Here is a 14,711-nt window from a genome sequence, read left to right on the forward strand (position 1 = left end):
GCCCAGAGCACGTGGGAGCTGCGGCGGTGGCGGTGCTGGGAGCGCCCCGTGGGACTTGGCTTGGAGACCTTGTGCTGTGAAACAGGTCACGGTGCTGGAGGGAGCCGCTCCCCTCGCCGTGGAGTTATGAAATATCCCTCGGTGCTTCCTGTGCAACTGCTGGTGAATAAACAGCTTTAACTCCTTCGATCGATATTTCATCGTTCTCTTTTTCCCTATCGGTTCAGCCAAGCTTTAAGGCAATGGGAGAGCTGGGAGGCACCTGGGCTTCGATCCCCTACCATGGGCAGCCCTTGTTTCTAGGGGCAGCTAAAGGGGGAAACGTGCTCTGCGCTGGGCCAAGGCAGCGTGTCGCATGGATGTGTCCAATGACAGAAGTAGGGCAGAGTATGGATGAGCCGTGGGACTGGTGATGTGCGGTGGTCACTGGGTGCTACAGGTGGGGCTGGCTGCCTCCTCACCCAGCTCCTGGGCATGGAGTGGGGATGCAGGGCGAGCCGGGGGATTGCATGTGATGTGCTGTGAGAAGCAAGCTTGTGAAGGTCACCGTCCCCTGCTTCAGATCCTGCCCATGGAGAGGACAGCGAGGAGCTGGTGATGGCAGAGGGAGGTGGGATGTCGTGCCCATCCCAGGGATGGAGCAGCACCGTGCTGGAGGACACGTTTTGCCAAGGACACTTTTGGTATTTCAACACCCATTGGGGTGTTCTGAGCTCTGAGCCTTGCAGGCTGAGGGCCCAGGCCATAGCAGTGCACTCGTTGGGGCCAGCATCGTTCTGTAGGCTTGGGTGCGTCACGGCTGGTTTGGTGCTTTTTTTTCCCTCCATGTTTCGCTTGTGAGAAAGACCTGTTTTACATATAATACAGTAATCAGGACTTGACATAAATAGGCAGTTGTTGCCTTCTGCAGTGGGAATTGCACCTGCTGGCAAGAGCAATGAATGCAGCCCATTATGTGCTGGAGTTGATCATTTGTGCAATGAAGTACAGCCGCGCTTCTTGCTGTGTTCTTATGCCAGCCTGCATCCCACGAGCACGCTGGCAGATGCCCCATCATCACCTCGCAGTCTGTCCTCACCCAGGGGGTGAAGCTGCTTCTGTCCCCGCAGCTGCGGCACAGAGGGGCTCAGAAGATGGAGATGTTTGCTGAGATGTGGCCCTGCTTCCCTGTCAGGTTTGCGCCCATGTCAAGCCTTGTTGGTGGCAGCTCCCTGGATGTGCCAATTGCTTGGCTCTTGTTTACAGGCCAGCTGACACAAAACACGGCAACCTCACGGGCTGGGCAGGTACAGGCAGCAGATCTCCAGAGCGAAGGGCTTGCAAGACTGGCTCAGCCATAGCCTATCTGTATTGGCTCCACGTTTCCAGCATGATAAGATACTTCTGATAATAATTCATAGATTTGTGGTGGTGCTGCTGGGCTTGGCTGCAGAGGACCCAGCAGCTCGGAACTGCTGCATCCACAGCTTTGGAGGAGGTGCAGCGCACGGGGGGACGCACTGCTTGTGGAGGGAGAGGGATGAGCGCGAACCCTGTGGGAACATCGGAGTGTGGAGGATGCTGTGTGTGCAGGTATTTCTGCTGGGCCAGCACCAAGGGGCAGGGAGGACGTGCAGCTTAAGAGCATCAGCATTAGAGCAGGAGCGGGCAGAGTGTGGGCTCTGCTTGCTGAGCTAAGTGAAAATGCTCATTCAGCCCATAGTAGAAATTGCTGTTTATTAGAAAAAAAAATCATAAATAATTTCCTCTTGCAATTTACACTTTGCAGCTCAAGAGCAGGGAATAAAACAACACTAGGAGCTGTAAAACAGCTATAAGCCTCACCCATAGGCTTGTTTGCCATGTGACTGCAAATCAAAGGCTCCAGACTTGCCCCTGTCCTTCCACTGCCCAGCTCCCACCCCAACCAACAGCTGGCTGGTGCCCAAAGAAGTTCCCAAGGGGATCATCTGATTAACAGCAGGGGAACAGAAATAGAAGAAAATAAAACTGGAGAGGAAGTTTAGCAGAAGGACAGAGAAAATCTGTCGGGCTCAGCCCCACGTGCCTTCTCAGAGCCCAGGCAGGGTGATGGATTTGTGGGATGCTGTGGTGCTCTGGGAAATGGCTCACACAGCCCTCAATGCAGCTGAGCTCCCCAGGGCCTCCAGCATCCGCTGATTCTGGTCTTGCAGCACTTGCTTCTTACATGCAGGGTAGGGACAGGGGATGGAGAGGAGTTAGGAGGAACAGACAGTTCCCAGTCGGTGCATTCCTACCACCACCAGTCACAGTCTGGTTCCCTAATAATGGCTCTGATAAGAAAGCTGGAATCCCTTTTAACTCCTGATCCACTTGCAGATAAATGGGTTCAGACATAAACAAGCTCCTCTGTCACTGCAGCTTTCAGGAATGCAGCTGCAAGACCGTGCGGTGAGGTCCAGGAGAGGTCCCACTGCTGATCCCAGGAGATCTGGTCCAGCAGCTGCATCCCCATCTGGAGGCCGAGGAGGATGAGCTGCTCTTCCTCCTGGTAAAGAGCTCCTGCACAACTCTGTGGGCTTTTTGAGGGGAAGTAGAGAGGAAAACATAGAAATAAGGCATGATGTCTTTCAAATGTTACCAGGTTTTGAGGTGAATTGAAGTCACCTTCCTGCACTGCTTTTCTCCATGGGGCCCTGGAGATCATTTTTTACCCAAATCAGGAGAAACTAGAGCAGAACTGTGCTGAGAAAAGCATTTTTGTCAGGTCTCGGTGCTGTTTGCAGGTAAGAGCAGGGTGAGGAGGCCAGTCTGTCCAACGGCACTGGGGCGGTCCTGGCTCACTGGGAACCCAGCAGGGGTATGGGCACAGGGCTGGCACCCAGACTGGCAGTAAAGCAAAGAGCACAGTCCCTAACACCTCGGAGATGAGTCAGAAGCTGGCACTATTTTAACCTTTCCCTGGTTATTGCATCTTCCCTTTTAGGAACTGGCTTTATGAGTTGAGTTCCTGGCTCTCCTCCTTCCAGCATGCCAATGTGAGCAGGTTGTCACAGCCTCAAAAGTCCCCCCTTCCTTGCATTTAAGCCTCTCCAATGTCTCTGTCCCCTCGGATATCTCCTACAGCTCCTCATCCGACAGGATCAGCACTCTCTTCTCGATGTTTTTGCTCTTCCTGCCTCCTGCTCCCTCTGCCCTGCAGGCCACGTGCCCGTTCTCGTCCGGCGCCTTGCGCTCTGCCTCCTGCATGGCTTGCTGGGTGTACTGCTGGTAGGTGGGTGAGAAGTTGTGGATGGCATCCTGCACAATGTCCTGTGGACTCATTGTCTCCTTCAGCCCACTCGAGATGCTCTGCATCGGGGCAAGGTTTGCTGAAAAACAGAGCAGGAGGTGATGGGGCATCATATGGCCAATAGCCTGAGTGCTTTAAGACTGCAGTGATTTCCCTAGAAATTCAAGATTGTGGCCTCACCATGGACCACATCTCACTGTGGAACAAGGGAGCTTACAGTGGTGAGCACCAAGGAGGAGGAAGGCAAATTCAGCCCTATGTTTCAAAGAGTGTGGATCCTCTCCAGCAGTGTGTGCTGTAATACCAAAATCCCCTAATTTGCCTATCCATACCGAGGTATCTTCTCCTGTCACAAGCGGTTGAGGGAGAAGAAACTCATGGAGCAGAGGAGGAGGCTCCTTTACTGTTTTTTACCATCCCATTGTAGTGCTACAAGAGGTTGTCCTTTCCCTACCCACTGGTGAAAGAAGGCAGAAGAGAGGAACAGTTACCTGTTGAGTTTTCTTTCTTCTCTCTGTACATCTGGCAGCTAAAAGCGTAGCGCAGCGCAATGGAAGCAAAGAGCATCTCAATGCAGATGATGAAGTTCTGGTATCCAGCAGCCACTGTCCCAGCTCCCACCTCCTTCCCGTCGATGATCTGAACTTCGGGGATCACCCCGCATTTCTCCAGGATTGCCAGCAGTGTCCCTGTGCAGGGGAAGGGAGAGGGATCAGCTCTGGACCACCCCCCTGGGCTGCATGGTACTGCAAGAAGGCTGGGACTCACCTTGCCAGAAGGAGAGGAAGATGACAGCCTTGATGGTGATGAACTTGAGGACCGGCTCAAAAGGGCGCAGCAGGTCCATGGTGGCGAAGTAGAAGAGGAAGAGGGCATAAAGAGCCAGGCTGACAGAAAAGTTGTAGATGATGGTGATGTAGAGATAGCCGCTTCGGACACTGTGGGGGGAGAGCAAGCTGCTGAGTGAACACAGCTGGGGGCAAAGAGGGAAGGAGGGGAGCAGGGGCTGTGGGGGATGTGCATTGCTGTGCCACGGGGGGCAGTCCAGCCCAGCCCAGCCCAGCCGAGGAAGGGTGGGAGGGGGAACAGAAGCTGCTGTCACTTTTGTATTTTGGCCCTTGGGTGTTTGGTTCAAATCTTGCCTGGGGATAGTGGGGCTGTTTTTGGGCTCCGTGTGGTCTCGCTACCTGGGGAGGGCCAGCAGGTCCCCCATCCCCTCCGATGGAGCAGGGACCATCCATCCCCTTCCCCCAGGCGATGCACTCCTCCCAGCCCCACCCAGCATCCTCACTTGAAGTCCCCGTCGTGGTACTTCCCAAACGCCTGCAGGATGATGGTGACAATTGCCATGAGGGGTTTCACAATGCAGAACTGAAGCGTGGCCTGCACAGGAGAGAAACACCATGAACAGGGCAGTAGCGACCTCCTGCCCCCCCCAGCCCCATCACAGCCAACTCTCTGCTGCTGGGATGGAGGAGCAAGTGCTTCTTCATTGCAGGAATGATCTGAACCAGTAGACAGGAGGGAGCAAGGCTGTGCACCCTGAACACTCCCAAAAATCAGCATAGCCACTCTGAGGAGGGGTTGCCTCAGGGACAGAATGGTGCCTCCAGCCTGCAGCGCAGCACTGGGCAGTCAGGGAGCCGGCCAGCCAACCTGAGACTAGGCAGAGATAAAAATCTCAGCGCTGCAGTGGGAGGGGACCCTGACTCAGCAGTGAGTCAGAGCAAGGACAGCAAGCGCAGCGCCCTGCTGCTGGCCAGGTGCCGACAGAAAGAAAAATAGTGAGCATCTGGGTGAGATTTGCCTTTGGGTAAGGGACCCACTGCAACACAGCCCCAAGAGCCCCCGTCCCTTGCTGCGGAGGGGAGTTGCAGTGCTTCCCACTGGGTACCCACCTGCTTGCAGAAGCGCAGGAACCCAATGGAGTAGGACATGCCCTGAAGGCAGCAGGTCCCATACAAGCAGCTAGACCTGGAAGCAGAAGCCAAGGAAATGCTGTTGGGCAACAGGATGGGGAAAAGAGGCAAAGGGCTGAGGAGTTGGTGGTGTGCCACCACTTACGCAATGGGTTTCCCTCGGATCTCAGTCATGATGGTGCTCTCCCCACCGAGGTACTCAAAGCATAGGCTCAGAAAGCTGTAAATCACGAAAGCTGGCAAGGAAAGAGCAGACATGGTCAGCAGGGCTGGTGGTAGAGCTCGGGGGGGGCCTTACGTTTCACTTCCCTTCCTGCTCAGATGTCTCCTCACCCACCCAGCACGTTATCAGGGTTTGGGACAATGGCGTGGGTGTGTAGAAGGCCACCAGCAGGTTGAATCCACCTGAACCAGATGCACTGTGCCATGTCTATAGAGTAAATGTGTTTTGCTGCAGAAGCAGCAGCTTCACCATGCACACACAACTCCTGCATGCAGAGAATGTGGTGGGCAAAGGATGTACTGGCAGCACCCAAGGACGCACATCTGAGCATGTGCAGGAGGAGGGTGATGGCCAAAGACCTTCATGGAAGGACATGAAACTCAACTCACAAGCTCTCTCTGCACCTCCCAACCGCCTGATTTCATAGGTAAGTCTGCCTTTTCCTTTGGAAAAACAGTTTTTCTACCTCAAAGGTAGGCAGAAATCCTTTCCCCTGGGAATGTGGCCAGATGCTGGGCTCTCAGAGCCTGCAGGTGCCCCATAACCCTCCTCTCTCTGCTGCTGATGGAGCAGGAAGGGGGAAAGCTCCAAATGGTGGCAGGGAGAGCTGAAAGCAAAAACAATGCAGATCCGGCACTATGTGCAAGCCAGGATGCTCCAGAGACACAGGGCAGAGGAGGAGAGCCCTGCTCTGCTGTTAGCATCCCTGCTGACGTGGCTGCTCTGTGCTCACCCTCATAGCAGTCGCGCACTGAGTCGAAGTAGACATAGTACTGGTGGCTGCCAAGGAGCAGGAGACTGAGCCACGAGTCGAAGGCATAGATGGGCACAATGAAAAGGATGCGGATGATGTAGCGCTGCTCCTTGGGGATGGTATAGTTCCTCAGGTGCATGTAGATCTGTAAGGGAGAGCATGCCTGTTGTGCAGAGCTGTGGTTAGGGCCGATGAGTCTGGGCTTAATTTGGTGCTCCGAGGCAGTGGCTCACTCTGGGGCAGCCCCAGCATTGTGGGTCTGTGCAGCATCGCAGAATGTGCCTTCTGATGGGGTGCTGCAAGGCTGCATGCCCAAAGGCACAGCTGTGCGGTGCTAGATGAGCTCCCACTGAGTGCTGCCTTGTGCCTCTCCCAGCTCCAGCAGCCACAGGGTAAAGTCCACCCTCCCGATGCAGAGATTTCCCCTCCACCAGCTGCAGGAGGAAACACCCACCTGGTGTTTGCAGTGAGATGGTGGGAAACAATAGCTTTGCCCCAGCCCTTAACCCAGAGCTGTGACTCCATCCTGCCCATACCTGGTGGAAGGTGACGATGAGCGCCGACCACACGAAGATGCCGGAGATGACCCGTGCTGTTATTGTGGTCAGGAAGAGCTGCTGGCCATCCTGGGAGTCGTTGTGGGCAGCTGTGAGCAGGGTGAGGGCTGGGGATGGGGTGGCGGAGGCCAGCCTGGCAGCTGTGCCCGGCCCTGGAGAGCTGGGTGCCGCAGGAGAGGACCAAGCATGGGTGGCATTACTCATCTGTGGGAGGGAGAGGCACGGGGAGTGGTGTGGGATGGAGGTGAACTGGTGAGGGGGAAGGTCCCAGCAAGTTTCCCAGCCCACAAATCTCCAGTGAGCTTTTCTCCTCCCCACACCTTTCCCAGCATGGCCCTCTCCCAAGACAGCCTATTCTCCATGGTCGGGGCTGCTTCTCTCAGCAGGAAAATGCAAATGTTCAAGAGCAGACCCTTGTGTCTGCAAGGAGGTGTCTCTAGTCCCCATATCCCCCAAAACACACGCTGCTTCCTCCCAGTTGCACTCCCTCTGGTTTTCTCTGGGGTCACCATCCCTTAGGAAACTAAAAGACGTGCCCACACTCTTGCTCTCAGGTATTGACACCTGCAGCTCAGGACCTCTCCCACTGGGCACCAGAGACTTAAGCATCAATATCACCTCCTTCCATGATTAAAACCATCCCCTTATTAACAAGCATCAGGATATTGACATCCTTATGGACAATGTGCTCACATCGTTATCCTGGGAGCCCAGAGAACATTGAGGCCCTGTGGTCCACCCCCACATTTAGCTTCTTTCTTTCTGAGTGACCTGCTGATGGCCAGCTCCAGGGTTCATCAGAAGAAGGAGGTTTGGCATCACCCAGGATGTTCAGCGAGGCAGCAAACCTCGGCCATCTCATAATTTCAAGGTTCTGGTGTGCCAGCCCAGGCAGCAGCATGGGGCTTGGGGGATGCTGGAGCACTTGTACAACTCTGCAGGATCCTCGTGGGCAGCTCTGCCCTCCTCAAAGACTCTCACCCCAGCATTCCCAGCACAGAGCACTCTGCAGCTCAGCCCAAACTAATAATACACTCTTATTTATAGGGCAGCTTCATATCTCAAGGCCAACAGATGCACAGACTGCCATGTTTGGCCTCTCTTTGAGCTATCTATGGAAACCTGCTTTTTCCACACGTATAACAACAGCAGTTAAAAAAAAAAAAAAAAAAAAAAGCAGCAAGCAGAGCTCTAACAATGTAGACACTCCTCAGCACATTGTTAAAAAACAAAGATTTTAGCTGGGTAACTATCGCCCAGAGGAAAGCCTGTAAGTGCAGACTGGTGAGAGGCAAGAAAATATTTGCAGAGATGAGTGTGGTAGGGGACAACCTTGATCCACTTACACACAGCAAACAGCCCAAAGCCCAGCTCGCCTAGCAGCTCCCTCTTCACAAACCCCAACCTCTAGGGGAGGAAACTCGGCTGGTATCAGATCAGCAGCCCTAAAAATACCTCCCCCAGACCCCTCCCGCTGTCTGTAAGTGGAGATGCCCAGTGCTGGGTGCTGCGGGTGGCCGGGTCCCAGGGTGTACCTGCAGCTGCAGTGGACTCTCAGGGCAGCAGGAGCAGAGGGTTTTCCTTTGTGCAGCTGTCGTCACCCTGCCCAGGCTGGCAGGAAGCAGGATCCCGGGGAGGGATCTGTTCTTTGGACAGCCCTTGTAAACATTAACAGGAGGCCAGGGAGAGCTGGCGGTACATGCAGGAGGGAGAAAGCCGTGTTGGAACCTTTCTGTGGCAAGACCCTTACCCACAGCTTGTTTTGGGGATGCCCTATGTCAGGTTTGGCAGTTTTCACTCTCCTCAAGCTTTGTGCTAGGGAAGAGCACGATCTGGCTTGCTCCGTGGGACATGGCAGAGAGCTGCGTTCAGCTCCAGACCCATTTATTCTGCCTTCAGCCCGGCGCCGTGCCACAGATGCTTGGCCAAGCTGTCCCAGCTCCTATTAGCTTTCACAGCCCGGCTGTGCAGCAAGCAGCTCGGCACCAGCGGCCTTCCTGGCAGGCTCTCCTGCATTGTAAAACTCTTAACGCGTCGCAGCAAGTCATTAAAAACAAAAGCCTCAGTGCCACTCAGAGACAGGGCTCCCAGCTCCAGAGGTAACCAGATCCCAGCCGTGCAAGGTAGCCGGGCAACTCAATGCAGCCAAGGGCCCATTTGCTTCCAAAACAAAGGCAGCCAGGAGGTGCGAGAGTAATTTTAGCCCCAAAACTCAGCTCGACAGGATGGCACATCCCAACAGGCAGCTCTTAGACGTGGGGCAGACACCTGCTGTGCTCCGACTGCCTGCTCTGCTCAATCCCTGGATACCAGAGGCGCTCAGTGAAAGCTGAGCCCAAAACCATGGACAGTGCACTGGGTTTGGGCAGGCTGCCTGCAGGATCGCTCTGCCCAGGCCACGCTGCTGTGAGGGGAGATGGCTGACCTGCACCCAGGGATGGGAGCGGCCAGGCTGTGTCCTGCCAGCACCAGGCACTCCTTTCCTGCTGATTGCATCCAGATAAAGCCCGGCTCGGGGCTGTTTATGAGCAGCCTCTCTATACCACCCCCACACCACCAGGAGGAAGCACCTACAGCACACATAACCAAGGCAGAGCAGCACCCAGCCCTCTGTCAAGCCAGTACCACGGGCTCTGCCCCACCACCCACAGGTGCGTGGGGCCAACCTCTGCCCTGCTGGCCGAACCCCACCCGGCCATCGTGCCCCCATCCCCACTCACCCTGCGGGGCTCCTCCAGTTGCAGGCCGTGGCTGCGTCCCGCCGTGCACCTGCCTCTGCATCCCCTGCGCCCTCCTCCAGCACAGACTCCTCCTCCGGGCACCTTCCCAGCAGGACACCGCCAGCCCTTCTCCCTCACTGCACCCCAAGGGGCTCAGCACCGGCCCTCTGTGCCCTCCCCATAGCAGCTGGGGCAGCAGGCAGGGCTTTACCTTCTGCAGAAAAGCTGCCAAACGTACCTTTCCAGTCTGCCCCGTTTAGCACTCACGCCCGGAAAGCAAACAGGGCTGGAAGGCTCCGGAGCTGCTGCCCTGCGTTTGTGGTGAGCGCTGCCTGGGTGGCAAAAGCAGTTCTTGTTGCGATTGAGAATTAATTCCTCCTGGAGGATAGCGATGACTAAAAGGCAGACAGCTGGTTGTACAAGCAGCCAGGCTGGGGAGGCTGTTTTTTGGGACAGGCCTTCCCTTGGTTTACTGCAGAACAGAGCAAACCTGAAGGACCAGCTGCTCGTGGTCTGACTTATCGCCTGCAGAAAGGCAGCCAGATGAGATGTTGTGGCTCTGAGCATCAAATGGGAGAGAGAGTGCCACGTCCTTTCTTTGCTCACCACTGCGTGCAGACCTGGTTGCAAAAAGAACAAGGAAACCATGGTAGTAAACCAGGGTCAGCTTGCAGGTATTAACACATGACGTTTTCAGGGCACAGAAGCAGTGAGGCAGCATATCACCACATAGTGGAAGATGTGGTTTACATTGAATTTGCCAACTCATATATGATTTATAAACTCACTGGAGCTAAGGGCATCATAGGAGCAGCAGGAGTTGGGAAACAGACTGCATTTTGGATTGGGAAGAGATCTCCACTAGCAAAGATCAACGTTAACAAATTCCACATGGCTCTCTCAGCCCTCCTAGGCTGAAAAAAGAAAAAAAAAAAAGAAAAAAAAAAAAAGAAAAAAAAAAAAGAAGAAATGTAAAAGAGGGAAAATTTGGAGTTCTGACAGATGCAAATCTTTGATTCTTGGAAGCACAGTTTGGAAAATTATTTTTAGATGAAATTTCTGTCAAGGGCAGCTGCAAGCCTGCAGTTTTTGAATGTACTCTTAAAGATATGTTTCATTTCTCATTATCCTTTAAAATACTGTAGAAACCATTACTTCAGAGGAAAAAGTCCTTTCGAAATGCATTTTCTGCTTTTGTATTTTTATGGGATTTTTTTAGCAACAGTAATGATCCAGCGATAGGATCTGCATGGGGAATGGACAGGCTCTGTGCTGATTCTGCTGACACTGATGGGTATCAGCACAGCACGGGTCTTCTCTGCCCTGAATCTGAAGGCAGGACCTGGCCTTGGTCAGCTCAGTCAAGTTCATAAGTGACAAAAGTGTGAAATAGCTTACTTAAAAACTGACTACTTGGTGCTACCTGTTCCAAGAAGAGGAAAAAACAAACGTGCTTTCCAAGCAAACAGCACAAGTTGGGCTGTTAAGCACTGCGTTAACTCATCTGACCTCACATAAGAGCACTTTCTTTCAATGGACTCAGCCAACACCCCACTGTGTAACCTCCAAAGCCCTTCTGTCCCCATGTCTGCTCTGACAGTGCTTCAGGAGAGGGGCAGCTTGTTGCAGGTGGCCCAGAGCAATGCACATGCTGTCTCTCTGAAGTGCTACTACCACATCATACGGAAACAACCGATATTTTGCCTTTTTCTCATTAACTTGGGTTCCTTTCTGCTATCCTGACATCAGTTTTCATGAAATTGGAACACTGCAATTATCTACCTCTCTTCAAAATGCGACTGGAAACGAAGAGCAGATTCAGAATACATCAGGAGGAAACTGACATAAGGATAAAAGTAGTCATAAGAGGTAATTTCCTTAAAAAAAAAAAAAAAAAAAGCAGGCAAGAAAAAAAAAAAACTTTCCTATTATGCAATTGCTGTTTATTTGTTACGGAGGCTTGTATTTCAATTGAAGTGATTTTTGCAGAGCAAAAAAAAACAACCGACCATGTAAAATTAGATTCATCAATGTTTCTTTTACTCACTCTGCACTGGGTGTTCCCCTTTGCGGTACAGTGTAGCTACAGAGCTTGGCATCCATCACTCCTCGGGCACAAATGCAGAGCTGTGACGTTTCCCAGATATACATCCCTCCCCAGGTGACAAATATAACATTTCTCTTGAATACTGAGGCAATTGTTCTCATCTCATCACCAACTATCTGGACCGCAAACCTGTCACAGGAAGAAAACCCACAACCATTCTACCCAGTAGAGAAAAATTCATCACATTCCTAAGCATGTCCAAAACCAGCACAAAGACATTCCATCATTTTCATTTCTTGTCCTCTCAAAAAAGTGGCGATGAGTCATGGACTCCAGATCATTTCCTTGAATCCAGATGGTACAACTTCACCACACTTGGCAACTTCGGATCACTTCCCGTAGAGCTTGTATTCCTTCCATGGTCTTGTCCTTCAAAGCCATAGCGAGAAGAACAGGTTTGTTCCCAGCTTCCTGAGACACGAACGCCACCAGGTTTTTTGCACAAACATGGACGAGGGGCTGAAAAGCAAAGGTAAACAGAGGTTCACTCGCAGCTGCAAAGTCATCCTGCATGAGTTAGCAGAGGAAGAGCCCTGCAATGACTCGTTCATGGAGCACGTCGGGAACCTGTCTGTGCTGGATGCTGAGCATTAGTTTGCTGAGCAGTTCCAGAGTGATTGGAAACAGACACACAGCTTGGCTGGCCAACAAAGCCACGCTGTGGTATGGGATAATTTAGAAGGCACTTTCTCAACAAACTTAAAATAGGAGAGTTTAGACCTGTGAGCAGCAGTCCAACAAAACCCATCCTGAAACAACTGAACTGGAGCTGCACTGGAGTTCTGCACTGCTTTAGAGTGTTTGGAAAGCTGCTGTTGAAAGTCCTTCTGCAATTCTTCCCACAGCACCAAATATCAACATATATAAAATGATCAGAATCCCTCTATTCCCATCATGACCAGATTCCCGAGTACCATGTTCTTGTTGCTGACCAGACTATGCTCTGCTGACAAACTCTGGAAGTAAGCTGTCTTGTTTTTCTAAGTCTTAGAGACCTCAAACTGGCATTATACACAGCCTTTGCACACGTAAAAAACATTTCTGATTTTAACAGAATAATAAAAACCAAAAATAAATGGTGAGGCTGAAGCAGGGAAGAGAAGGGATATCATCTTAGTGAGACTTCTTTAAGAAGAATATCCAACTTGCCTAAGTTTTATTGATACCTACAGTTACGCATTTTTTAGAAGGCTGAGCTAGCATGACTTTAGCTGCCAGTGTTGCTTGGAAATATGTATGGTCTCAAATGGGGATGTTCACAGCAACAAGCAGGAAGTCAGCAAATTAAAGTCTTCTTAAAGTTTAGATTGATTAAGTTGGTCACATGATTTAAAAACACTGTGTAAAAAAGGCACTTCCTATCTCCAAAAAAAACCACAGAAATGGCTCAGAGGTGCCACTGTTCAGAATTAGCAGCCATGTCAACCAGGCAAAGCAAAGCTTCCCCCACCCAGGGAAGGCAGACTTGTTGAGGAATGAGAACTGCACTGAGGGGCAGACAGAAAGGGGAACCTATGTGTTGTTACAGCTTTTCTAGTTAAGGTTAGCAAGTAACATCTGACAGCCCAACCCTGATGGAAAGCCTCATAAACTTGTAGCTCTGTAACTTTTTGCTTTAATGCTTGACCAGCTGACACTTTGCAAAACACGTTTCCTTCTGCTTTCACTCCAGCTCTGTGAAACCAGTCGATAAAAACTCATTTTGTTGGAGGAAAACAAATTAAACTTTATCGAGGGCAGGTGTTGGCAGGCGCACAGAGAGAGGGCATCTAAAGTCCATTATGGGGCTGGCAGAGATGGAGGCTGGAGGGAGGAAAAAAAGAGACTCAAGAAGGGGAAATCATTGGAACAGCAAGCCTGGAAAGCTTATCAGAGGCTGTATGTTTGATCTTGCAACCTTTAAAGTAACAGGAGCTGTATCAAATCTTCCATAAACACAGCAAGGCAACCCGTACCCTATACGACACCAAGCACCAGCCCCACAAAGCTGTCGGAGAACAGATGAACGTGCCTGTTTTTCAGAGGATCCCCTCTTCCTTCAGACCAGATTTTTACATCCATTTGACCGCCGTGCAAACACCGCTTAACGGCTGTGATTCATCAGCTCCCTGGCAACTCGCACGGCCCCACCTACAGAATTTCCCCTTCGCTCGGCGCCGGGGCGCTGCGCATCTGCTCCTACCTCGTCCTTGCCCAGCAGCACTTTGGTGCTGAGCGAAGGCCTGCCAACGTTGTCCCCTATGGTATCGGGGTTCACGTAGACGAGCGTGCCCATCTTGCCGTACTGCGTGACCACCACGAGGATGGAGTTGGAGAACGCGGTGCAAACCACCTCGGTGCGGACCCCGCGGACCGCTTCCTCCCGCCGCTTAGACGTCACGATGGGACTGGCTGCCATCGCTGCGGGAAGCAATCAGACCACATCAGATGAAAAGCACGGAACGCGGCTATCGAAAGCCTCCAACCTTTCGTTCATTGGCTTGGCTTTGTTACCGCGGTTGATTCCGGAGCGTAAAAGCACCCAGAGGTGCGGGCGAAGAGCAGCTGTGCGGGGGAACCAATGCCCCCACGCGGACACTGCTGCACAACACCCGCAGTCCGTGATCCCCTCCCCGTACCCTGCACCGAGCTGAGGCCTCACGCCGGTACCCGGTCCGCCCCGGCGGAAGAGCGCCCGTCCCCTCCTCCCATCCCACCATCCGGCGCGGGCAGATGGCGCCGGGCCGCCATGTTGGGGAGGGGCCGCCATGTTGGGGAGGAGCCGCCATGTTGGGGAGGGGCCGCCATGTTTGGGAGGAGCCGCCCGCAGGCCCGCGGTCCCCCCGTCCGTTTGGGCAGTGCTGCGCTTCGGACGGGGTTCCGTGTCCCTTGCTCGTGTCCTGAAGCAAAGTGTGTGTGTGATGCGGCCCTCGTGTGCTGCCGTGAGAAATGAGCAAAGAGTGTGTAAAGAAATGCTCGTGCACCGCGAGGAGTCACGCGGGTGCTGATTTCTGTTCCATCCGTACTTTATTTGGGTGCTTATAACGCTGTTGTTCTGCGTCCCTCCAAAGCAGATTTACACAAAGCTCCCAAAACTGGGATTTCTCGGAGGTTTGCAGCGTGTGGACTCGTGCACGTGCTGTGGATGACGCCTCTAAAACACAACCCTTTCTTTCCGTGCATTCACTGTTACCATTCC

At 52.7% G+C, this 14,711-nt stretch overlaps 2 protein-coding genes across 4 annotated transcripts; both read right to left on the reverse strand.

Moving 5' to 3' along the window:
• Positions 1 to 1,699: 1,699 nt before the first annotated feature.
• Positions 1,700 to 9,682, reverse strand: TMEM184A (transmembrane protein 184A). 2 transcript variants are annotated; one of them, XM_010719647.4, is made up of 10 exons: positions 9,427 to 9,682; positions 8,242 to 8,395; positions 6,686 to 6,910; positions 6,129 to 6,294; positions 5,318 to 5,408; positions 5,152 to 5,227; positions 4,545 to 4,636; positions 4,022 to 4,191; positions 3,745 to 3,942; positions 1,700 to 3,332 (listed from the first exon to the last, which is right to left on the reverse strand). In XM_010719647.4, the coding sequence occupies exons 3-10, from the start codon at positions 6,908 to 6,910 to the stop codon at positions 3,082 to 3,084; spliced, it is 1,269 nt and encodes a 422-aa protein (XP_010717949.1). In that variant the 5' UTR covers positions 8,242 to 8,395; positions 9,427 to 9,682; the 3' UTR covers positions 1,700 to 3,081. The 2 variants fall into 2 exon arrangements, with proteins under 2 accessions (XP_010717949.1, XP_010717950.1); XM_010719648.4 differs by lacking the exon at positions 8,242 to 8,395.
• Positions 9,683 to 11,444: 1,762 nt separating this feature from the next.
• Positions 11,445 to 14,285, reverse strand: PSMG3 (proteasome assembly chaperone 3). 2 transcript variants are annotated; one of them, XM_010719649.4, is made up of 3 exons: positions 14,152 to 14,285; positions 13,716 to 13,933; positions 11,445 to 11,992 (listed from the first exon to the last, which is right to left on the reverse strand). In XM_010719649.4, the coding sequence occupies exons 2-3, from the start codon at positions 13,929 to 13,931 to the stop codon at positions 11,840 to 11,842; spliced, it is 369 nt and encodes a 122-aa protein (XP_010717951.1). In that variant the 5' UTR covers positions 13,932 to 13,933; positions 14,152 to 14,285; the 3' UTR covers positions 11,445 to 11,839. The 2 variants fall into 2 exon arrangements, with proteins under 2 accessions (XP_010717951.1, XP_010717952.1); XM_010719650.4 differs by having other exon boundaries at positions 14,027 to 14,228.
• Between the last annotated feature and the right edge of the window lie 426 nt (positions 14,286 to 14,711).

Source organism: Meleagris gallopavo, chromosome 16 (assembly GCF_905368555.1).
Source record: "Meleagris gallopavo chromosome 16, MGAL_WU_HG_1.1, whole genome shotgun sequence".
NCBI lineage: Eukaryota > Metazoa > Chordata > Aves > Galliformes > Phasianidae > Meleagris > Meleagris gallopavo.

Coding starts and splice junctions, on each gene's coding strand:
- PSMG3 (XM_010719649.4), bottom strand. CDS start 13,931: ATGGCAGCCAGTCCCATCGTGACGTCTAAGCGGCGGGAGGAAGCGGTC. Junction 11,993..13,715: donor TGCTGCTGGGCAAGGACGAG/GTAGGAGCAGAT, acceptor TTTGCTTTTCAG/CCCCTCGTCCATGTTTGTGC.
- TMEM184A (XM_010719648.4), bottom strand. CDS start 6,910: ATGAGTAATGCCACCCATGCTTGGTCCTCTCCTGCGGCACCCAGCTCT. Junction 5,228..5,317: donor ATCCGAGGGAAACCCATTGC/GTAAGTGGTGGC, acceptor TTCTGCTTCCAG/GTCTAGCTGCTTGTATGGGA. Junction 4,637..5,151: donor TCCTGCGCTTCTGCAAGCAG/GTGGGTACCCAG, acceptor TCTCCTGTGCAG/GCCACGCTTCAGTTCTGCAT.